General features: G+C 36.2%; 3 protein-coding genes across 6 annotated transcripts in view; 2 read left to right on the top strand and 1 right to left on the bottom strand.

The window, feature by feature from the left end:
• The window catches only part of CCT (RNA polymerase II transcription mediator), a 64,945-nt gene that overhangs the window by 23,490 nt on the left and 17,226 nt on the right, over positions 1 to 24,229 (bottom strand). For all 4 annotated transcript variants that reach the window (XM_089826363.1, XM_089826361.1, XM_089826362.1 and 1 more), the window contains 3 exons: positions 19,380 to 19,454; positions 12,529 to 12,582; positions 12,249 to 12,356 (listed from right to left, as the gene is read on the bottom strand). In XM_089826363.1, coding sequence (XP_089682489.1) covers positions 12,249 to 12,356; positions 12,529 to 12,582; positions 19,380 to 19,454 — 237 coding nt within the window. The remainder of the gene's footprint in view (positions 1 to 12,248; positions 12,357 to 12,528; positions 12,583 to 19,379; positions 19,455 to 24,229) is intronic.
• LOC149562916 (uncharacterized) lies at positions 1,683 to 9,845 on the top strand. Its single transcript, XM_089824194.1, has 3 exons — positions 1,683 to 1,806; positions 9,102 to 9,330; positions 9,476 to 9,845. The coding sequence occupies exons 1-3, from the start codon at positions 1,683 to 1,685 to the stop codon at positions 9,819 to 9,821; spliced, it is 699 nt and encodes a 232-aa protein (XP_089680320.1). The 3' UTR covers positions 9,822 to 9,845.
• Positions 9,725 to 11,807, top strand: LOC149562915 (uncharacterized). Its single transcript, XM_089826365.1, has 2 exons — positions 9,725 to 10,933; positions 11,030 to 11,807. Exons 1-2 carry the CDS (start codon positions 10,783 to 10,785, stop codon positions 11,641 to 11,643), a joined length of 765 nt encoding a protein of 254 aa, XP_089682491.1. The 5' UTR covers positions 9,725 to 10,782; the 3' UTR covers positions 11,644 to 11,807.

Here is a 24,229-nt window from a genome sequence, read left to right as displayed (position 1 = left end):
CCCTGCTACTCATCGTCCTCTTTCGAAAGAACCTTGACATAATGTATTTTACCCTTGCCAAGGCATTTGTGATCCAGTGTCCACGACTCCCTACAAGTGAAGCGTAGCTTCTTTCTCCTCAAGTCATTCCATGTCTCAAAGTCTAACCTTGATAGGGAAGTCTTATGTTGATTATTGTTCTTCTGCATAGAAGTAGACCCCTTATAAGGTTTCTTAGGAGGCTATAGTATCAAAGAAGGTGAGTCCAGATCATGTGCGATCTTAATAGCATCATCTAAGGTGTCTGGTTTAAGGACCTTGACCAAACCTCTAAATCTATCCTATAAGCCCTTTGTGAATAGCATTACCTTACGCTTTTCTGCCATATTAGGAACCATAACCAAGATCCGTTGAAACTCATCAATGAAGTCATCTAAAGATCCACCTTGTTGCAACTGCACCAAATCCCTGTAGTAGACCTCAATGTCCTTCCTGTAAAAATGAAGGATCAGCTTAGAGCTGAAAGTCTCGTAAGATGTAATGACACCATGATCATGGGTGAAAGGCCCATGATGCAACCAATTATATGTTTCTCCCTCTAAATGCATTGTGGCAAATCTAATGGTTTCTCTTTCCAACATGTGTTTAAGTGTCAGGTGGGTGTCTAACTTGTGAATCCAAGCTCTAGCGAACATCTTACTACTATCATCAAAAACGGGGAGTGATAACTTGTGCATGGCATGTCCCTATTCTATGCCCTAGGCCTCCTGTCTTGTTATGTCCTATCTAACTCCCTTTTTTTATTCAAGTATTGGACAAAGGTCAGATTTTGTTTTACCGGTTCACAGAATAGATCCCACTCATCGTACATAACCATAACATTATCCGGAAGTAAGTCTGCTGCTGCAGATTCGGCTACCTCTTCCTTGGCATTATTCTCTGCGAAAACGGGCACCAAAGGTCTGTCAGTGTTCCATGTAAGGACCCCAGCAGCCCGAGGTGATCCTGCCACACTACCACCTCCACTGTGATGACTCGGTGCTCTCTTGTGTATCGGCGCTAGTTGCTCCATAGTACCTACAAGCTGTTGAAGTGTCGTAGAGATATTATCTTGTCCATCTCTAATAGCGCATAAGGTTTCCTTTACTTCCTGTTCCTGATCATTAGCATTTTAAGCCATTTGAGTGACCTATACCTGGTTAGTGTATTAAACCTGTTCAACCTGTATGCTCATCTCAAAGGTTAGCTCCTCATCAACTGTAAAATTGTCCTCAATATCAATCTGGTCTGAAGATCCTGCATGTTCAGGTCAAATGTGTCTAAAATTATATGGCTCCCTATTCATGCCTAACTGGCATTTTTCCTATTTTATCTAGCCTGTAATTCCAATAGTCTACCAACAAGTTGGCAAGTCTTGTGGCTCCAATACCGCTGTAAGAATTTGAACCCAGTTTGTTATTATTTCCACAATATGGCAATGGAAACATGTATAATATGAACACTTGAATAGATAACTTCAGAAATAACACAACACACCAACATGCATTTAAAACCATGTACTCTACTCCTCCGAGTTACTATCTTCTAGTGTGTTTGTAATGGCGGTCATTTGGAAATATCATATAATCATATTAGAAGTTTAAATCCATAGAAATATCTACTGCTGTAAACAAGATGCAAGAGAGAATAGATAAGGGAACCTGATGTCAAAGTTATGGGGTTGGCCTTCTAAGCAACCATGGCTGTGTGGTGCACGTACAGAAGAATACTTGCTTATTGTGGAGGATCAGACTGCTGGAGTAGTTGCCAGCACAGGTTACAACTGCTGTGAGCTCTCGAAAATCCACTGCACACTCCACCAATGTTCCTGCAAGCTACTACTGACATCTATCACACCTGTTGTTTATGGTATGTCATCCACAGTATGGGAGTGTCCCAACACGTCAGTTGAACACCCTTTCTTCTACGTGATTCGTACAGTCATCTTTCCTTTTGCTGTGAGAAGGATAGATACCCGACACCATGAACACCACACCCTATCCAATCTGATACATCTGATGTTCGCGGTAATGTTTAAACCCTTAAGGCTATGTTGTTAACAGCTAAGCCTATACTGAAGATCAATCATGCTAACTCCCATTATTATCAGAATTCACAAACGGTTACTACTTGTTAAGTGAACTTGCTTCTTGGAAGCGGATCCCGATTAGCAATGACGTATCACAATGCAAATCCACGTCTGGAAATGATTAAAGTCTCCAATGAGATGTTTGGGCTATGTCCAATTTCTCAAACTACCTCAAGGTGTTTTGTCCTCGAGAGCAACCAATCGCATTTAAGCAACCTTCGTTATTTTTGAACAATATTCTATTTCATAGTGACAATCCCAAGGAAGCTCATTGCTTTTATAACCTCGATATGAAGAGAAGTACAAACAACTAGTCTTTTGGTCACTTAAGTTACTTTTGTTATAAAAATGACTAAGTCATAAAGTAACTTTATAATTCCACTTTATAAAATAAAGTGAATTAACTATAAAAAAGCTTCTCAACTTTAATATTTCCCGAATCAAAACCAAATAAATTCATGTGACTAGCTGGCATCCTCTAGATTAATGCCGTTAGCCTATCCGGATGGAAAGATAGACCAACAAGGCACCAGAAAGGCCTAGCACAAAGAAGGGGACATTAAATTGGAAATAGGAACTAAAGGATACGCAGTCAGCGACCATTCCTTTAAATCTGCATGAAATTATTAGTTAATAAATCAGAGGCAAAGAGTCAAGTCAGCAATTCATTAATTAAGAATTTACATACAAACTTGGAGCCATCATCAAGCATCCTGAAAAAAAGATGGAGAAGTCATACTATCTAGAAGCTAGTGCAGAAACATGTATGATTAGTTCAGAAAATATTAGTTGAACGCCAAACTCCACAAACATGCGTATATCAAAGGTTGCAATGACATAATGATGCGAACGAAACACTAATGGTTGGAGGTCACCACCCAAAATGGTATAAGTCATCATGTATACTGCGTAGATTGTGCCATTGACTCGAAGAATATCTGTAGATAACATTGCGGATAGTTGTGATTATAGATAGAAAACAAATATAATATCGTGGGCGGCTAAAAGTATTTGAATGAGAAAATTGGAGGTAGTCTGTGACTTACATTAGTCTGAAAATGGCATGAGACCCGACATTTTTTTGGTTTCATTATCAACATTATCTCTGAATGAATGGATGGAAAATAATTTGATTATTTGTGGGCCCGATAGTATTCTAGTGTTTTGTGCAATATTGTCATAAGAGAGATTCTCGCTAAGACTGCCGCTAACATAAGGTGTATAATATCTCTATGGAGCCTTCAATGTTGGGGGCTCAAATATTGGTTGCGGCTTATTCCTTGTGATGGCTAGCATGGTGGAATAATTCATGTGACTGAAATATACGAAGACTGGATTACCCTTGTAGATTAACAAGTTTGCACTGAAAGTTTACAAGCAAGAATGATCTTGGAGGGGCATTTATTAGAACAAAGTTATTGTTCGTTGGAGAACTAAAGACTCATGTTCATAATCCAAGCAAACATTTGGGAAGGAGCAACCAAAAATAAGATAAGAGATATAAAAATATAAATAATATATGGGCCTGTTGTAGTTAAAAACCAAGACACATGCTAAGGATCATAAAGAGGCTCTATATTCCTCAATATTTTACGTTGGAAGGAAGAGAGGTAATGTTCACATGGAAGGATATTAGAGAATAAAGAGGGAGATTGAGATTTAGGGGGAGACAGACATTTCATGCAACCTTGAAAGAGAGGAAGCAATAGAGGATATGATTAAGTCAACCTTCAGTGATCTCGATCATATTAATTTAGAAGGAGTAAACCATGTTGAGATGGATTCTCCAGTCAACAATAAATTGTAGCAATCAAGAAGACTGCGATTTATGAATATACCTCGTAACTGTGTGATTTTAATGGACCTACCACCTGTGTACATCGTGAGGAAGTGATGACTTCAAATGATGTCACTTGTATTAGTAGAAGTTATTGAAAGGTGACGATCTTACTATCACTTAATTTTCTATTATGATGGATATCTTACAATATTTATGCACATCATGATAGATTATAATTTGCACATTGTATGTTTATATGGTAAGCATTACAAGAATGCAGGTGCACATACCTTATAAACATTTTTTGAGTACATGATGAACATTATGCAAATTGTTGTTCTGGAGAACATTACACACAAGTACTTGGTGGATATCTTGCATCTCAACATTCTAAAGGCCATTACTCAAACAGTATTTGGTGAATATCATATATTGGTATTCTGGAAAGCAATACTCAAATGTGATTTCAAAATGGTGAATATCATATGTTGATATTCTGCATACCATTGCCTTATTGAGTGTATGGTGAATGTTGATATTTTGGAAACCATTACTCGAGTTTTGGTGAATACCATATGTTGATATTCTGAAGGCCAACACTCTTGATATCATATGTGATATCAAAATGATGGAAATCTCATGATCAAAGATATCCTTCAAATCTGTCATTCCTAATATTAACAATAGTGTAATATTTGTCTTGTGTTTATCCTCCCTAGCTAAGAGGGAGTGTTGATGTTTAATAGCTTCTGTCGGATAAACCCATATATAATTATAAGATATAATTGAGATATATGAGAGAAATTAATATAATAATGATATATATATGATTAAATTTAATATTATATTACTTATCTGATTAACGAATAGATAGGTCCCATGCAGGGACATGTCTATTCATGAGTTACACTCAATATAAATATAAGTGATTGTTGCATTTGGAAAATATATCCCATAACAAGAAATGCTATTACATTTGCAGCATATCATCCTAAACTTTGACACTCCTGACCAATAGGATTCTCTTACACTGCCACATGTCTGAACCCTTCCTGTCAATTAAATGCCTTGGATCATTAATTCCAAATGATAAACATCAGTTTGCATTGATCACTAAAAAATGCATGGCAAAGGGGTAAACAAGGAAAGCATATGTGAGGGCCCCTTATACTCAAGAAACCCACCACCCTAATTTGTAAAAATGGCCCCATCCAGATAATAATCAACAGCTTGCATTGATCACTAAAAAATCTTTGGCAATGGGTTAGAGAAGGAAAACATATGTGAGGGCCGCTTACCTTTCACTGTTTATCCATACAACAAAAACAAAAACATAACTCACATTCTTAGTGAAGACACAAAAAAATTGAAGGCCTTTGCTGAATATGCTAAGGAAAGCACCACTCTTATTTGAAAAACCATGACCACATTCAATTGTTTTTGAAATAGTCACCTAATCTACACCTCGAAACCATGGTCCTCAATAATACCTACGTGGCCCATGCAAAATGTGTGCCATCAAATAAAAGTCTATAAGCACACATTATAATGAAGGCCCCACATAACCCCACCACCCCTATCATCTATGACCAAATAGCAATCCTCCATTAGCCATTACAGCAGAGACCCAAATGATTAATCCATTTTTCCTTCTAGCCAATGAGGTTGTGATAAAACAAGCCGATTTGCATTGAAAGCAGCCACCTTGCTACATCAAACAGTCAAACGCCACAAGTCCAAATCTAACACTCAAACGCCAATCTTCTCAAGATCAATGGCCAAGCATTGAACACCATGATGAAAGATGTGCAATTCGCACCAAGCTATACTATGAAATCCATTTCAAACCCAATCACATAGCCATAAGGACTCACTGTATGCTCAAGCAATCTGTGCAGCACATTCTTCTGTCCAACCCCCTTTGATGCAACATATCCACATATCCATCCCCCTCCTATGGCTTATAAAAATAATGCCACAAAGATTCCGCTACCAACAATCAAGCATGACCCCACAGCAAAATTCTAACAAGAACAAAACACTAAAATCCTTCACTCTTGTTGATACAGGTCAAACTGACATTGCCACACCGGCATGCTTGGACAAATCATCATTGCTGTCATGGACCATCTCAGACTGGCCTATGAAAATAATGCCACAAATATTCTGATACCGGCAAATCAAAGCATGACCCACTGCACAGTTCTAACAAGGGCAAAAAATTGAAATCCTTCACACTTAATGATGCAAGTCTGACTGACCTTGCCACATCAGAATGCTTCTACAAATCATTATTGCTGGCATGGACCATCTTAAATCATTAGGCGGCAACATTATCACTCAACATGCCTATGGTTGATGTTCGTATAACTGGTTTCTAGATAGCACACAAACATAAATAATTCCACTTCATTTGCATTGGACTATTGGAAATACTGTTGTCATTGATGTCAGAGGAAGATGGAATATAATCAATGCCAGAGAAAGATATTGTACGCCAAATGCCAAATGCCACTAATTGCTTCATTTCAATGAGATCATTAATGTGCTTAATAAGAAGGCTATCTCAATCAAGGCAATGTTCAAACTAATAGTAAGATGAACTACTCCTAGAAAATTCAATTTAATATTATTTTTGGCATGGTCAGCCCTCTTGGTGTATTCGTCCAACTAGGGTGAAACTAAAATAAAATAAATTTATTTATGTGCAAACTTGTCTGACACCTTTTAAAGGATCGCTTCTCCTGGGTGAAAAGGCATATAACATGTGGTATAAACATTAGATTAGATGGAAGTTAGAAGTGAAGCAATTGATGTAATATCATCCTTATTTCAAGCAGATCTTTGAAGAAGAAAATATACGTGAAGACACTTGGAGCAGATTTTATTAAGGAGACTCAGATGATCGTTCTATTAAAATAGCAAAAGTCAAAAAAACGACATTTTGTTCTTTTAATGTTGGTGCCTCACAATAGAAGAGATTGCTCTCTTGCTAAGTTGGTTCTTAGTAGTGAGCATTGGTACTCCAGTGGGTTGGAGGAAGGTTGGTGACGATAAATATTTGCAAGAGATTTCGTTATTGTTTGGCTGGATTTGGACAGTAGATCCAAGTAATCCTCTTTTGCTTCTCCCAAAATGTCTCCACTTAAATCTTGTGTTTCATAGTTGTTAGACCTTGCGATTGCTTTATTTTAATGAATAAAAGATCGCCTCACACTGATCACCCACTCATCAACGACTGCCAATTGCAAGTAACCACCCAAATAGAAAGGAAGTGTATGAGCAAACTGAAGACATTCTGAACCAGCCAGATATGGCTGCATGCTTGAAACTTGAGAAAGAATCAATAATGGGAAAATTGCATAAGCATAGGGGCAATGACAAAGATACATGGACACAACTGACAAAGCTTAGCAAAGCCACAGGATGAAACATAGTTTAAATATCTTGAATCGGTATGAAGAGCACCAAAGCATCCAATCATTTAAAGAGTGTGCATTGTGATTAAATCAAAAAAATCAAATAAGACTCAAGTTTTCACAATCAACCATGAAGAATTAGTAATTATGCATTATCATACAGTATCTTACAGATTATTTCACATTAAATTGTGAAACTTGCATCCCTCTTTATCACGGTGTGTATCTTTAGAAGCTGTGTCAACAACATCGAGCTATTTATAGATATTACAACTGACAACACCCAAACTAATGAATATGCACCACTCAATGTCCTGACTGATCTGTAAGGTGCATGGAGGATAATGTGGCCATTAAATATGCTGATGTGAAGATTCCTAAGTTTGAAAGTGGCAGACCATCCTTTTAGCAATGGAGTTCCCACAATCCCTCTTTCCAAAGCATCATGAAATTCTGATCAAACAACCATGTATACCCTATGAGACCATGTCTCTCACGTGAAAATGTTCTACAACAAAACAAATTTAGATGCAACAAGCATAAGAGACTTGAAAAGCTTAATCAAGAATTATCACATTCATTTTCATTCACTCTTACACTAATTGAGTGGAGGAATTGGTTAAACATCAGACAGAAAATTATGAATTTAAGTTGTCCAAATCATAGATGGAAAACTCGCCGAGTTTCCTAGCTCGGCAAGTTTTTCACCAGTTAACTCGCCGATTTAAAAACTCGGCAGTCTGGTAAGAACTCACCGAATAATCGGCAAAAACTCGACGAGTTTTTATTAAAAACTCGCGATTTACTAGTGAAATTTTTGCCCGCAGCCTGTGACGGATTAAAGCGGCAGTGAGTGTGTTTTTTCTCATTCTTTCTTCTATTTGCATTGTTTAGAGCCTTGAGGAGTGACGAGAAGAAGGTTTGGAGGCATCCTTGGCTGATTGCAAGTGATTCAAGGCGGATTTGAGTGGATTGTAGAGGATTCTAACCGATTTTAGAAGACAAATTTCTTTCCAGGTATGTTCATCTTATCATAGTTTGAAAACTTTTTATAGTTTTATAACAAATGTTCTTTTGTTTTTGTTGTTGTTTGTAAATGTTTTCAAATTATTTAAAATCATTTTGAATCATTTGAAACCCTAGCTTCTAAGGATATGGTTGAAGTTTGTTGTTTGCTAAGGATATGGTTGAAGTTTGAAGTTTGAATCATTTGAAACCCTAGCTTCTAAGTTCTAACTTTGTTTATTCATTTTTCTATATATTTATGTGTAGGGCAGCGGTCAACCATTAATAAAATGACAAACCCGCAAGAAGAGTGGCCACAAACACCATGCCCATCTGGATATATAGGCACTCGGCCTAAAAATGCAAGAGATAAGGCATGGCAGTATGCCTATGAAGCTCCAAATGATATTGGGAAGGTGATATGCATTCCCTGTGAGAGAATTATTTCTGGAGGAATAAACCGCCTCAAATACCACCTTGCAGGCATAAAGAAACATGACTCAAATCCTTGTCTCAAAGTAACTGATGAAAAAAAAAGATTCATCAATGCCCTACTTGCAGCTGCTGAAGAGAAAAAATTGAATAGGGAGAGGGCAAAATTAGCTATGAGGGCAGCCATAGCTGAATCTGAAGGAGTTCCTTTTGATATGCAAGAGGAAGAAGAAGCACTTGAGAACATACCAAGATCTCTTCGTGGCCCACGGATCCGCAAACAAAATTTCTCTTTTACCGGTTCCACTTCTTCTACATCTCCTACTTCTTCATCATCACCATCCGGATCCCCATATAGGTGGTTATTTTGTGCCCAGGAACACACCTGGAGCACAGCCATCATTAGAGGGCACTGCATGGTTTAAGGAGGTGCATGAGCAAACTGATATTGCAACAGTTGATTTTTGGTTTTTCAACAATATCTCAATGAATGCCGCTGATAGTCCCTATTGGGTCAATATGGTGAATGCAATGACAATATCAAGCAAAGGGTACAAGCCGCCTAATCGCAAGGATATGAGTGGAAGGTTAGTGTTTTACTATTTAGTAATTGTAAATAATTGTGATTCACTTTAGTTCATTGTTATATTTTAAATCTTAATTGTTATAACTTATTTCCTAAATTTTTACGAACACTTACACTTTATTTAATATTACACCTAAATTTTGTAGGTTGCTTGACAAAGCGGTTGGTAGGGCAACATTGTTGATAGAAGACCAAAAGAAAGAGTGGAAGAAGTATGGCTGCACCATTTTATCTGATGGGTGGACAGATGGAAGAAGTAGAACCATTATTAACTTCTTGATTGCTTGCAAAGATGATGTGGTATTTTGGAAATCTGTAAATGCCTCCAACAAAGTGAAAAATGCAGCCACATTGGCTTTAATGTTGGAGAATGTTGTCATGGAGGTGGGAATAGAGAATGTGGTGCAAATAATCACAGATAATGCAGCAGCATATGTGGCAGCACGTAGATTTAATTTTTTATATTTGAATCAATATGAATCATTAATGTAATGCTATGGTGTTATTCAATTTAGATTTGATGTAATTTGTAAATACTAAATATGGAAAGTTTGTTACTGATTATTGATTTTTTGCTAATCTTTTAGGTAGAATCCTCCAAGAGAGGCATCCCACACTTTTTTGGTCACCTTGTGCAACACATGTCCTTGACCTTCTTTTGGAAGACATAGGAAAACTTGATTGGGTGAGTCCAGTTGTGGAAGATGCTAGGCGAGTCACGAAATATATCTATAATCACCCATGGGTTCTCCGTTTGATGAGAAAAGCCACTAAAGGCAAAGATTTGACGAGACCTGCTATGACAAGGTTTGCAACGGTCTTCTTGACATTGCAAAGTATTCTTGACCACATATTGGCTTTGAAGCAAATGTTTGTGTGTGCTGATTGGGTTGCTTCACCTTACTCAAAGAAGCCCAAAGGAGAGGCTGTGGCATGAATAGTCTTTGATGATAGCTTTTTTGCAAAGGCTAAGGAGATTGTGGAGGTAACTTCATTATATTTTTAGTTTATTCAAGTTTCATTATCAATTCATAACTTACTATATTATTAACTAATTTGTATTTTTCAAATTTCAAATGTAGATGTCTCTACCCTTGGTTCTAGTTTTGCGCACATGTGATGGGCAGCAATCCCCAATGGGAGGTCTTTATGAGGCCATAGATAGGGCGAAAGAGGCTGTTAGAAGTTACTATCACAGGGACAGTCTCAAATTTGACCCCATTTGGGAAATAATTGATAGGAGGTGGAACAATATGCTCCACCAACCTATTCATGCAGCAGGCTACTTCCTCAATCCCAAATTCAGGTACTATGATAATTGATTGTCCTTGAAGTTGGGATTTTAATAAGTCTTTATTTTACTTTGTTTTTTAAGGTTGTGTAGTAAGACTTGATATCATTTTCTATTTGTTTTAAGGCTGATGATTCCTACTCAGATCCTAATGGAGAGGTCATGGAAGGTCTCTCTAAATGCATTGAGAGAATGATATCAAGTGAAGAGAAGAGAGACCTTATTGTGACCGAACAACAAATCTATGTGGAATCAAGGGGTCCTTTGTTCTCTTCTATGCTAGCAAAGAGAGCAAGATCTACTCAAGCACTAGGTAAAGCGTCAAACTTTAAAATTTTTGCTAATTGATAAGTTGTGCTTCTGATTTTTTTTTTTATTGCTTTATAACTTTTTTAATTTTGTTTTGCAGATGCTTGGTGGGCAAGTTGGGGTGGCAATACCCCCAATTTAAGGAAATTTGCTCTCAGAGTCCTATCCCAACCTTGTAGCTCATCCCATTGTGAGCGCAATTGGAGCTTATTTGAGTCCATCCATACAAAGAAAAGAAACAGAATGACTCAAAAACGGCTTAATGACCTTGTTTATGTGCACTATAATCTTAAGTTACGCATAAAAAAGGCACAGCTCTTAGAACTACCTAGTCCGCTTGATCTAGATGAGATAGATCCTTATTTTGATTGGACAGCAAAGGAGCCAAGTGGATTGTTTACACTAGATGAGATCGCTGATTTGAATAGGCAGGCCATGGAGGGGGAGGCTAACACTGATTTTCAGTTCACTATGGATGCCATTGAGGATGAGGACGAGGATGATGATGATTCAAGCAAGGATAAGGCATTACCATTAGGAGAAAATGCATCCTCTTCTAGGACGCCGAGCCAGTTAGTAGAGACGTCGAGCGAGGGGGCACAACCACAGAGTTCACAATCACGCAGCTCACGCCCTATCCTAGTGCGAGGCACTTCTTTTAGGACTAGACCCCCTCGCTTTCCTGCTAGTGCAAGTGGAAAGAGGAAGATGTGATTGACATTGTATTGATGTATTTAGACTTTTAGTATTTACTTCTGGTTTGACAGATTGAAACTATTTAGTAATTTACTATTTTGCTTCCTACCATGAGCATTCTGCATGAGAATGCAATTTTGTACGCATTATGCATTTATATATATCTAAACTTTGTTTCTTTCTTTTGTATTGTCTTTAATTAACTTATTAGATGCATCTTCTCATTAAATTTTGCAAAATAAATGTATTTTTAATTAAATTTCAGCAGTTTTTAAAGTTCCCGAGTTTTTTTTTTTAAATCGCCGAGTTTTTCCCGATTAAACTTTTGGGGGGTTTGGTGAGTTTTTGCATTTGGCGAGTTTTCCAACTATGGTCCAAATAAAAATCTACCACTATGCTCATCATACCTTTTGATGCCAATTTAAAGAAAAACATATTCATTTCAAAGCCTCTTGGCTAAAGTGGCAGTCATTTATTGGGATACTAAGTACTCAACATAAAACTGAAAACAAAGGCTAGGAGACAAAAGAACTAAATATTGTAGAGCATGTAAAAAGGTCATTGTTCAACAATTTCTTTAATTCTAAATATTAGAGGAACATGGAAATAGAACAGAGGCAAACCTCAATCCACTTCCGTTTGAAGTCTTCCCCACAAGTCCGCAGCTCTGGAAATAAACCAGATTTTGTTAACAATGCTCCAGACAAAGGCACACCATAAACTTGTCCAGCCTGTTTACACCACAAACAAATGATTGATGTTGGACAGCTGTGCAATCTAACAAGGGAATACCAATTATTTTCAAACAAATGGAGGCTCATTCAGAATCCAAGCATGAAAAACAATTTTAAGATGTTTAATGGAAATATAGCAGTAACATCACAGCAATGCTTCAAAGACTACCTTGCGCTTTTGCACCCGAGCATCATTGATGGCCCTAAGACGCTTCCGGATTGACTAGAAAATAAAGTTGAAATATTGGTGAGCAAAAAAGCAAGGAGTACATATAAGCTATGGAGAAGAACATTCAAATGAGTTCATAAATACACCAAACTAGTTTATTGGACATATAAGCTATGGAGAACATCATGCAAATGAGTTCATAAATACACCAAACTAGTTTATCATATATGATAATCATCAAGCTCTAGGAACAAAGCCCCAGGCCCACATCCATCCTAAAATGCAATGGTCTCCCAGACAAACAGGTGTGAAATTCCAAATCATGTATGAGTAACAATTGCTCATTCAGCTAAGAAAAACAATAACTGGAACTCTTGTACTTAAGTGGAAAAAAAAGTTATTTTTTAATTTTAGTAGTTTTAATTTACATCATCAACTTATTTTTTATTTTAATTTAATACTTTCATAGATTGTTTAGATTCAATTATAAAAATTAATATCTAATTATTTGAAGGCCATTTATTGTATTTTACTTAGTTTTACTTTTCTTTAGATTGTTTCTAATTTTGTTTAGTTTACACTCATTTCTTTTAATAACATCATCCTACAACTGGTTAAAAATGTAACCTTCAGTTTCATTAATCAAACATCCAATTACCATTAGATGGTATCAGACCAGGAATTTTTAATTCATAAAAGAAATCGTTCATAAATGTTTTTCAGTTCTTTTCAATTAAAATTATTTTTAAATTAATATTATCACAGGCCTATGCAGTCGAGAATCTCGACATTTCTTTTTATCTTCCAAAAGGTCTATCTGATGGTTGCAGATTTTCATGGCTGAGTTTTTTTTTCTCTACTGCTTGCCCATGTGTTTCTTCTGAATCCACAACATTTTGTGTGTCCATCTGCAATTTCTTGTTAGAGATACTATTTCTTTCCGTGCTCGACTTCTCTTCTACAGCCCACACGTCTTCCATTCAAGCTTTCCTACACGCCGACATGGTTTCCTATAATTTTCTTCTCCATACTTGCTACAGGGTTTTTTATTTTGTGTTTGCAGATCTGTGTTTTGAGGCAATTTTTTCTATTCTTTCAAACTGTGACAATACCCTGATGGCTTGGTTAATTTCTCTTCCCACGTTTCGTGCTTGCGCACTTTTTTTTTTGGTCAAACAAGTGTAATAACTCACTTTTTGCGCTATGGCTTTTCATCCAAAATAATAATAAAATTGCCTATTCAACCTGCATCTGGGGTTTCCATCAGTTCTGCAGTTCTGGACACCATTTTTGGATATTTCTATGTGTGTTTAGCTGTGGCTAAGGTTTCTTTCAAAAATCCTACGATGTTCCTCTTGCCTCGGAATGTGTATCGGAATCTATTCCTCGGGTTTTAAGCATCTGTTTTTTACCCAAAATAATAATAAAATTGCCTATTCAACCTGCATCTGGGGTTTCCATCAGTTCTGCAGTTCTGGACACCATTTTTGGATATTTCTATGTGTGTTTAGCTCCCTACGATGTTCCTCTTGCCTCGGAATGTGTATCGGAATCTATTCCTCGGGTTTTAAGCATCTGTTTTTTACTAGATTTTGACCAGCAAAATCCCTGGTTGTTACTGTTGCTTTGAGAATCACCTTATTATCCATGTACTTGATATCTGTGCTGGTTGATTCTTAATCTGATTTTAAATTAGAAGTTTCTGCCTTGATTTCTGTGCCTTTACACAGTGACCAACATTATGTTGAAACATAGTCAAAATTTCAACGGCTGCAACTTCAACACATGGAAACAACGTATGTTGATTGATTATTAGTGTCTTGATAGGGTTGTTTTAGGTACTCGGCCAAGACCCACACCAGCAGGACAAGACCAGGACAGATATGATGAGTGCAAGTGTGAAGTGGTGATGCTCATCAAATTATATTAGTCACCAATGATCAGCTATATCAAGTGTTGTCTGGCAAGACAGCTCCAGAGATTTGAAAACACTTGAAGGATCTCCATGAGATCTCAGATAAAAGCAGAGCATTTTCTCTCAAGATCCAACTGTTTTTTATCATGATGGATGAGGTGTCCTTGCAAGAGCATTTGACGAAGATAACGGATATGCCTGCCCAGCTGGACGTTATTGGTCGCATGATGGAAGAGAAGATAATAGTCATTACTCTGAAGAGTCTGTCATGGTCATATGAGCACTTCATTGAGACAATCAACTTTACTGCCACCAGTGTTGATCTCAAATTTCCTAATCTCTTCAACAGGATTTTAGTAGAAGAAAGAGGTTGTATTTCCTTGAAAACATAGCAAAGGTGCTTAACATGTTTCAGAAGTTTAAGCCCTTAGAGGAAAAAGAGTCAGGTTGTCAAATAGCCACAATATGGGGGAATTTTGTTCTTCTGATTTCTCCAACTCTTATGTGACAAGTGGAATTTAGTGTCAGCTTACCACACCTTCCACCCCTCAGCAGAATGGTGATTTTGAGCAGAGAAACCACACAATCACTGAGATGGCTTCGTCTATCTTGTAGCACAAAAATGTTCCAAAAAAATTTGGTTAGAAGCAATCCACTGCAGTTTACTTTCTAAACAAGTTTCCCACGTAGTTGTTAAGAAAGTGACTGAAAAGGAAGCTTAGTCGAGTCTTTTTAAGGTCTTTGGCTCTACAAATGTTTGGATTCTAGATGCCAAGCTCACAAAACTGGATTCCAAGACCCAAAAGTTGATGTTCACGTGCTACAATGATAACCACAAAGCTTATTGGTTGATTGATGCAGACACTAATTGTCTCATTTTCAGTCGTGTTCTTGTACTTGATGAGGAATGAGTGCCCTTTCAGTTCTCATCTCATGTTTTAAGCATCAAGGATCAAACTCTAAAGGCTAAGGATTTGAGTGTTCCTCATCCCTTAGGTTCACCTAGTCAGTCTTTTTAAGGTCTTTGGCTCTACTACTTACGTTTGGATTCTAGATGCCAAGCTCACAAACTAGATTCCAAGACCCAAAAATTGATGTTCATGGGCTACAATGATAACCACAAAGCTTATTGGTTGATTGATGAGGACACTAATTGTCTCATATTCAGTCATGTTCTTGTATTTGATGAGGAATGAGCGCCCTTTCAGTTCTCTTCTCATGTATTGAGCATTGAGGATCAAACTCTAAAGGCTAAGGATTTAAGTGTTCCTTTTCCCTTAGGTCCACCTAGTCAGAGGGATTCAAAAGACATTGACCCTAAAGTTGTGGAGTCTCCCAGGCATGATATTGCACCACCCAACTTTCCTCAAATAATTTTGATCCAGATCCACATGACTGCATTCCAAGAGCCCCTGCTAATGTTGATACTCTTGACTTAGATGTAGGTGCTTCTACTCTCCAACCTAAATGGTGGACCAAGACCACTGGTGAACTTCAAGATGATGAACTTATCGAAGGTAGATCAACTAAACAAAAGAGCAAGCAGTACAACACAAATAACTTTGTTCTTATGGCCAACATTCACAATGTATATGAACCGCAAGCATATTCAGAGGCTAAAGGAACACGTCAATGGGAATAGGCTATGGAACCTAAACACCAGTCTTCTGAAGAACAACACTTGTGTCTTGTCTAATCTTCCACCTGAAATGAAACCCATTGGCAACAAATAAGTGTATAAAGTCAAGTATAAAGCTGATGGAACTCTTGATAAGTAAAAAGCTCCATTGGTAGCCAAAGGGTTGTCATAGAAAGACAGCATTGGCTACAAGGAGGCATTTGCTCCGAAGACAAAATGAGCACTATTTGGCTTCTCCTCGCTATTTCAGCTCAATTTAAATTAAGTCCACCAAATGGATGTCAAGAGTGTATTCCTCAATAATAAATTGCAGGAAGATGTTTATCCAACACAGCCTTCAAGTTATAAGATTGATAGTAAAGAACACAGGTATGCAAACTGCTGAAAGCACTCTACGGTCTCAAACAGGCTCCTCGGCTTGGCACATAAAATTTGATAAGCACTTAGTAGATCAAGGCTTTCAGAGAAATCCTTATGATCCCACTTTGTAGGTTAAGAATACTGGTGGTGAATCCTTCTTGTCATCTATGTTGATGACCTGATCATCATAGGCAGTACAACACATTTGATCAAGCAAATCAAACAGAATATGTGCCGATCATTTGATATGACAGACTTGGGACTTCTGCATTATTGTCTTGATGTAGAGGTTTGGCAGACAGATTGCCACAATTTTATTTCAGTCAACAGTATGTCAAGATTCTGCTGGATAAGTTTTGAATGCACGATAGGAAATTTGCATCTGCACCCCCAATTTGTAAGTTAAGAATACTGGCAGTGATATCCTTCTTGTCATCTATGTTGATGACCTGATCATTACTAGTAGAGCAGCACATTTGATCGAGAAAAACAAACAGATATTGTGCCAATCAGTTGATATGACAAACTTGGGACTTATGCATTATTGTATCGATGCAGAGGTTTGGGAGACACATTGCCACAATTTTATTTCTCGGTCATAAGTATGCCACGAGTCTGTTAGATAAGTTTTAAATGCGCAATTGCAAATCTGAATCTACAACCCCAATCTGTATGCTAAGAATACTAGTGGTGATATCCTTCTTGTCATCTTTATCAATGACTTAATCATCACTGGTAGTGCAGTCATTTGTTGAAGTAAATCAAACAGAAATTGTGCCAATCATTTGATATGACAAACTTCAGCACTATTGTCTCAATGTAGAGGTATGGCAGACAGATTACCACAATTTTATTTCTCAGTCAAAAGTATGCCAAGAGCCTGTTGGATAAGTTTTGAATGCAGGATTGCAAATCTGCATGTACACCCCCAATCTGTAAGATGTGAATATTGATCTTGATATCTTTCTTGTCGTCTATGTTGATGAACTGATTGTCATTGGTAGTGTATCACATTTGATCAAGCAATTCAAACAGAATTTGTGCCAATCATTTGATATGACAGACTTGGAACTTCTGCATTATTATCTCGATGTAGAGGTTTGGAACACAGATTGCCACAATTTTATTTCTCATTCAAAAGTATAACAAGTGGGATTGCAAATCTGCATCTACACCCCCAATCTGTATGATGTGAATATTGGTGTTGATATCTTTCTTGTCGTCCATGTTGATGACCTGCTCATCATTGGTAGTGTAGCACATTTGATCAAGCAAATCAAACAGAATTTGTGCCAATCATTTGATATGACAGACTTGGGACTTATGCATTATTGTCTTGATATAGAGGTTTGGCACACAGATTGCCACAATTTTTTTTTTCATTCAAAAGTATATCAAGAGTCTCTTGGATAAATTTTGAATACATGATTGCAACTCTGCATCCACACCTATGGAGAGAGGGCTTAAACTATCAGCCAAATCAGATTCACTTGTGGTGAATAAATCAGCATTCAGGCAACTAGTTTGCAGCATCATCTATCTCACCACCTCTACACCTGACCTCAGTTATATTGCGAGCTACATCTCTTGCTTTACAGTAGCCCCAAAAGATGAACATTGGGTTACAGCTAAGTGCATGCTGAGATATGTAAAGGGCATTCCTAACTTTGGTATTCTGTACAGAAGATGCAAAGATCCTAAGCTTCTTGGTTTTAAAGACTCAAATTGGGCAGGTTTTGTTAAAGACAAAAAATCTACTTTTGGATATGTCTTCAGCTTGGGTACAGGTGCAATCACATGGGCCAACAAGAAGTAGCAGAAATAGCTCTTTCCTCGAGCTAAGAGGAAAGACAGAGTATCAAGGAACTATCAAGGTAGCTTGTGAGGCCATTTGGCTTCAAATGATGCTTTCTGACATGTAAATGTCACAAGCAAGTCCTTCACCCTTATACTGTGACAACCAAGGGGTGTCAAAACGAACTAAAAATCAATCTTCCATGAGCAGTTTACATGTTAAGCTTCATTGTCATTTCATCCGTAAGCTTGTAGAAGGATCAGAATAGTTGCAATATGTTCCAACAGAGGGTCATTTGCAGGCATCCTCATCAAGCCTCTGAGCATGGACAACTTCGTAAAATTTAGGAGACAACTGGGTGCAGATGCTAAGATGACCATTAAGGGAGGGTATTAAAGTAATAATTAGTTATTTGATGGTCATTTGTTGTATCATAGTAAGTTTAAGTTTTCTTTAGATTGTTTCTAATCTTGTTTAGATTACAGTCGTTTCTTTTAGCCTGTAATTGATTATTAATGTAACCCTTAGTTTCATTAATCAAACATTCAATTATCATTAGATTCATTACAGTGATTTGTCTCCACAAAGTTGTATCAAGATAGCTTGTAAGTCAAAAAAAGGAACATCATGTACTTATAAACAATGAAAAGCCAAAAAAGGAACATCATGTACTTATAAACAGTGAGAGATGAGGTGATTTACAATATTTGCTCATTAGTATTGAACTAGTCATTAATATGATCAGATTTAAAAAGAGTACAAGACAAGGGGGCACTTAATGGCCATCAAGCTACATCTCTTTTCAGATGCTTTATACTCAAAGTTATAGAGGAACATAAAGACACTCAAATTTCAAAAGGTTTACAAGAGGTTCGTATAATAACTTGGGATGTTTATAGTCTCAAAAGGTCAAGCAAGATACAATGGATTATTAAATATCAAATGACGTAAATAAAAAAATCTATATGAAAACAGCCGCTGAAACTTCAAGTTCAATCACCACAGATTCTAAATCTGTTTATTTTCAAAATCCACCAATACAAATTACTTATAAAGCAAAATTGATTAAGCTGTCAAGAAAAGTAAAATGAAATAACCATTCAATTCAAAATACTATGGAATGATCAAATGGAGAAAGCTACCTCTTTATATTGATTAATAAGAGATTTAGACCAAATTGGAGCTCCGACAAGTGAAAAAGAAATCTCTTCTCTTTCCTGTAATATTGAGTTTACAATGTTAAAAAATGATTTAAATAAAGAAAACTGGCCACAAATAAACTATATATTATAATTGCTAACTACAACACCAAATATTGATATGATCCATGCTAACACTTATATATGATATATCCACACTATCATGTCTAACAAGTGTACTAGATACCAAGTTAATGGATCATGGGATTCACCAGCTAATTCTTATATAATAAGTAGATGAGAACAAAATGATAAACAGATAAAACATATGACCAAATTAAGAGTGCTCTACATTCTTTGGATGTCATTAGATAATTAAAAATTTACAGTCCTATTCAGATCACTTCTTGGTTTTTAACATTAAACAGTAGAATCAGTCAACAAGTATTGTCTAACTAAAAAATTATCATAGTGTGGGAAAAAAACCTAGAAATTCTAATTGGACGTCACTGGTTCTAGTTGGGAACCAGGAAAAATGCTTATCCAACATGTGCTTGTATTCCAATTATGCAATACCACAGACATCATGAACAATTATAAACTCTCCCTAACCAAGGGCCAAATATGAAGGAAATCCCTGTAATGAAATAGGATACCCAACTTTGCTCTGTGTTCTTTAAACAAAGAATCGTAGAGATTCCTACATTTCAACAATCTCAAAAACACAGCAAAAATAGGGGTAACAAGTCTCTAAAAATGAAGCCATAAGACGAATATTACAATGGGAACATTCCACAAAGTCTCAAAAACATAAATCAGCATTTCCAGATTCTGTCTAAAGTATTCTTATAAAACAAATTTTGCTGGAGCAGCTGGAAAATAACCTGAGGTCAGCTGGTACAGGTGTGTTGTTCTGTTCTTCTAGCAACCAATTTGTTAAAGAAGCTTCTTTCCTTTTTAGGCATAAAATTAAATAACGAAACAGAAGCTCTGGAGCTTCTTAGGGGTTAAATCAGTAGTATCCTCTGGAAATAAAAGTTTGGAAGTGGACATGGACTCCCTTGTAGTGATCAACAGTTTGAATACAAACAAAATACAGGACTGGAAATTGAAGAGCATCTTAGATGTAGATCACTTTCTGTGCAGTCATTTAAACAAGTTTGCACTTAGTCCATACTTTCAGAAAAGTAGCATGGTCACTGATTGTCATACTAACACAGGGTGGATGAACGTTTCTTCTCCTCAAGCTCACCGATAATCTGGTTAAGTGGAATTCAATGTAATTGTTGGAGAAGGAATCCATTAGCAGAAAAGATATCATGGTTGCAAACTTTTGATCTCCACTCACATCTTCCTACATACAGAAATGATCATATCTCTAGATGAAAATTGGCCTTGTTTGAATAGTCCTTAAGTGGAAATGTTTGTGCCAGCAATATTTTTCGACACCTGGGTACCCCATTGCACCTTTCACTTGTGGGTACCCAAATTTTTATCTCCTATCAATGATTCCTGTTTAAGTAACTAGGATCATTTCTGCAAATGTATTTTCATTACCATTGTAATTGATGATTTTCAAATGCAGATTTGGATCTTATACAAATATGAGAGGAGACATGTCTGTATAGTTAATCACCATTTAGTTTATAAATAACTATAACTCATCTTTAACATATATATAATATTAATATATTAACCATATATGTAATATAATATTATATTATTATATTATTATATAAGATATATAATGCATAATATATATTATATTATATATTACACATATAATATATATTATATATTACATATTACATATATAATATATATTATATATATAAGATACTTATCTTAAGAACAATTTGTCATCAATGAGGTAGCTTAAATAAAATCAATCCAACAAAGGCTACAACAAAGTCATGTCCCATAGCTTATGTAAGTCAGTAATATGAGATATAAAACAATGTTCATATAAATCAAAAATACAAATACTCAATGTAATGAGTATATCACTTCGACTCGTGCTATACTTTAACACTCCCTCTTAGCAAGGGAGAAGTAACGAAAACATTTTATGAGACATCAAAATCAAGGATATCTATACACAACATATTCTCTGACTTTAACACTGTGAAATAGTGACTTGTCAAATAACTACAATCACAATGTTATGAACACTATCATAACATATATTATGATCTCTAATTGTCTAAAACAATATCTAGAGTAATCATAATGGATATGTTATTTATGATCTCTAATTGTCCAAAACAATATCTAGAGATGTCCATGATAACATAATAGATTCGTTACCTATGATCTCTAATTGTTCGAAACAATATCTAAAGATGTCCATGGTAACATAATGGATTCGTTATCTATGATCTCTAATTGTCCGAAACAATATCTAGAGATGTCCATGATAACATAATAGATTCATTACCTATGATCTCTAATTGTCCGAAACAATATCTAGAGATGTCCATGTTAACATAATGGATTCGTTATCTATGATCTCTAATTGTCCGAAACAATATCTAGAGATGTCCATGATAACAGGCCTATTATTTGCAAGATCGTCACCTTACAAACAATTACCTTCTATTTGTTACAATTACCTTCTGTTTGTTCATTATCATGGTGTCCGGCAAAATCCAGCCCAAAGAACCATGATAACAAGTCTACCATTTACAAGATCGTCATCTTATAATGGTTACCTTTTGTTTACATAAGTCGATGAAAGATTGTCACCTTTCGTTACATATCATATGTGAAATAGTAACTACCATGAACCTAGTCATAGGGTGGTACAAAGGGTTTTCACCTTATACTTCTCTCTCATAGAGGAGAGCACATTATAAAGAATTTCTCTTAGAACTTCTCCTCATAGAGAAGATATCATCCACAAGGGATTGCATCTCAAAAAATTCCTCCCTCTGAACATCGATCCTAGGAAGTCAAGTCCTCTTATTACTTCCTCAAAAACTATCTTTACCCAAGGATGCCTATCAAAGTCATCACTCCCTCATGATATACGTAGGACTAGGCCCATCACATCATGCAGTCATGCACATGTATTTCTAGACTCCCTCTTAGTATCAATCTTCTAAGCTCTTACGTTGCCTTAGAAGAAGAGTCGTACTCCCTCTTAATGTAGAAGTATCTCATAATCTCAATCATCAAAGATGTTTACTTCAAGAACCTCAATTTATCTATCTTGATCATCAAGGTCTTTGGAACTATTAAAGTACCAACCTTCTTTCCCTGTAAGAATATCCTCAACATAAGGGAAAAGATCAAAGATAGTAACCCTTATAGTATGTATAGAATTACAAATAAATGAAAGGATAAATGTAAAAGATATAAGTACTTATCTGCCCATGAGGGTCATGGAATATCTCCTTTTCTAAGGATGGTTCATGTGGGAATGAAACATTGTCTATTATTCCCCCCCCACAACGTAGAATTTTCCATTCTTATATCGTTGACCACTTTTGCACCACATCAATTTTGACACCTTTTTTCTTATTTCCAACTTGCTCTTTTTATCCATTAAAGCTCCAAACATTCATTAAGCTTAATAGTAGAAGCTAACACAAACTCCTCCAGAATATGCCAATATCATGATTGAGTATGATCGTGCTACTTGAATGACTCTACAACTCGTACATCAAGTTTCATTTATCAAGGAGAGATTCGTAGATAGTTTAATTAAAGTCACAACTTTCTTATGATGTACACAAGGGGTAGGTCCATTCACATAGTTGCATGAATTTTGACACCTTCTTTCTTCTAAGACACGCTTGAAGAACAAGTTGTTGCTCATGTGGAGGGGCTGCTCATGTGGAGGGTGCCGTCATGGCTAGTTGGCATGAATTTCAGTCTTCTTAACTGTTACAATTTATCGATCGCTGAAGATTTCGTCACAACATTGGTTTACTCCCTCTGAATCAATATGATTGATATCACGGACGGTTGACGAAACCATATCCTCTATCTTCTCCCTCTAACAAATGTGTCAAAATCCCTTTGAACATAAATCTTCTAAGCTTATATTTAATAAAGTGTTAAAACTCTTTGAATCTGATATTACTCCTCATTTTCCTACAAGATAATTATCGGAGGAAAAGATCAAAGCAAAATAACTTTTATAGTATGTATAGAATTACAAATAGGAGAGATAATATGGTGAGTAGATAAATGTAATACTCAAAGCTAATGAATACTTATCTGTGCATCTTTAGGACAAGTTGCTTTAATGAAGGCTCGTATGCATCAAATCAAGGATGATTCAAATTTGAAACTTTGATGAGGTTAACAATGAACATAGAGACTTGTCTCAAGCTTTAAACCACAAATAAACATGCCATCAATATTCCATCCTTACTGACATAGTCCGATATATAATTGATCCATCATTTTCATTCACTAAATATAAGGGTGCTGATATCTACGGAGAACCAATTATTGAATTTATGATTTGTTTCCAAACTCTAAGATATCATTCTAGGAAATGTTCTCCGCATTGTATGGTGTCTTGGTTTGCAAAAGGGGACAATTGTTTAACTGAGTTAGATCACTCCAAAAATGGTGCCATCTCAGAAGATTTTCTCACAATCATTTTCTTTACTTAAGATTTTGTCTGTAAGTACTGTCCAGTACTTCAATTTTAATCCATTCCGAATATCAAAGATTCTACTTTACTCTTTCTGTTTCTGATTCTGTATCAAACAGTAAAAAAGGGGAAAAAAACTGCGCTGTAGCAGCCACTTTTAACATTTTGAAAGCCCTTCCTCCTATCACCTTTTCTTTTACATAGTTTTCTCCAAATAAAATTCATGTATTGCAGATATCTATTA

Source organism: Cupressus sempervirens, chromosome 4 (genome assembly GCF_028749045.1).
Source record: "Cupressus sempervirens isolate cs-2001-9-10 chromosome 4, ASM2874904v1, whole genome shotgun sequence".
NCBI lineage: Eukaryota > Viridiplantae > Streptophyta > Pinopsida > Cupressales > Cupressaceae > Cupressus > Cupressus sempervirens.
The sequence above is the reverse complement of the archived record's forward strand: the minus strand, read 5'-3'. Positions and strand labels throughout refer to the sequence as shown.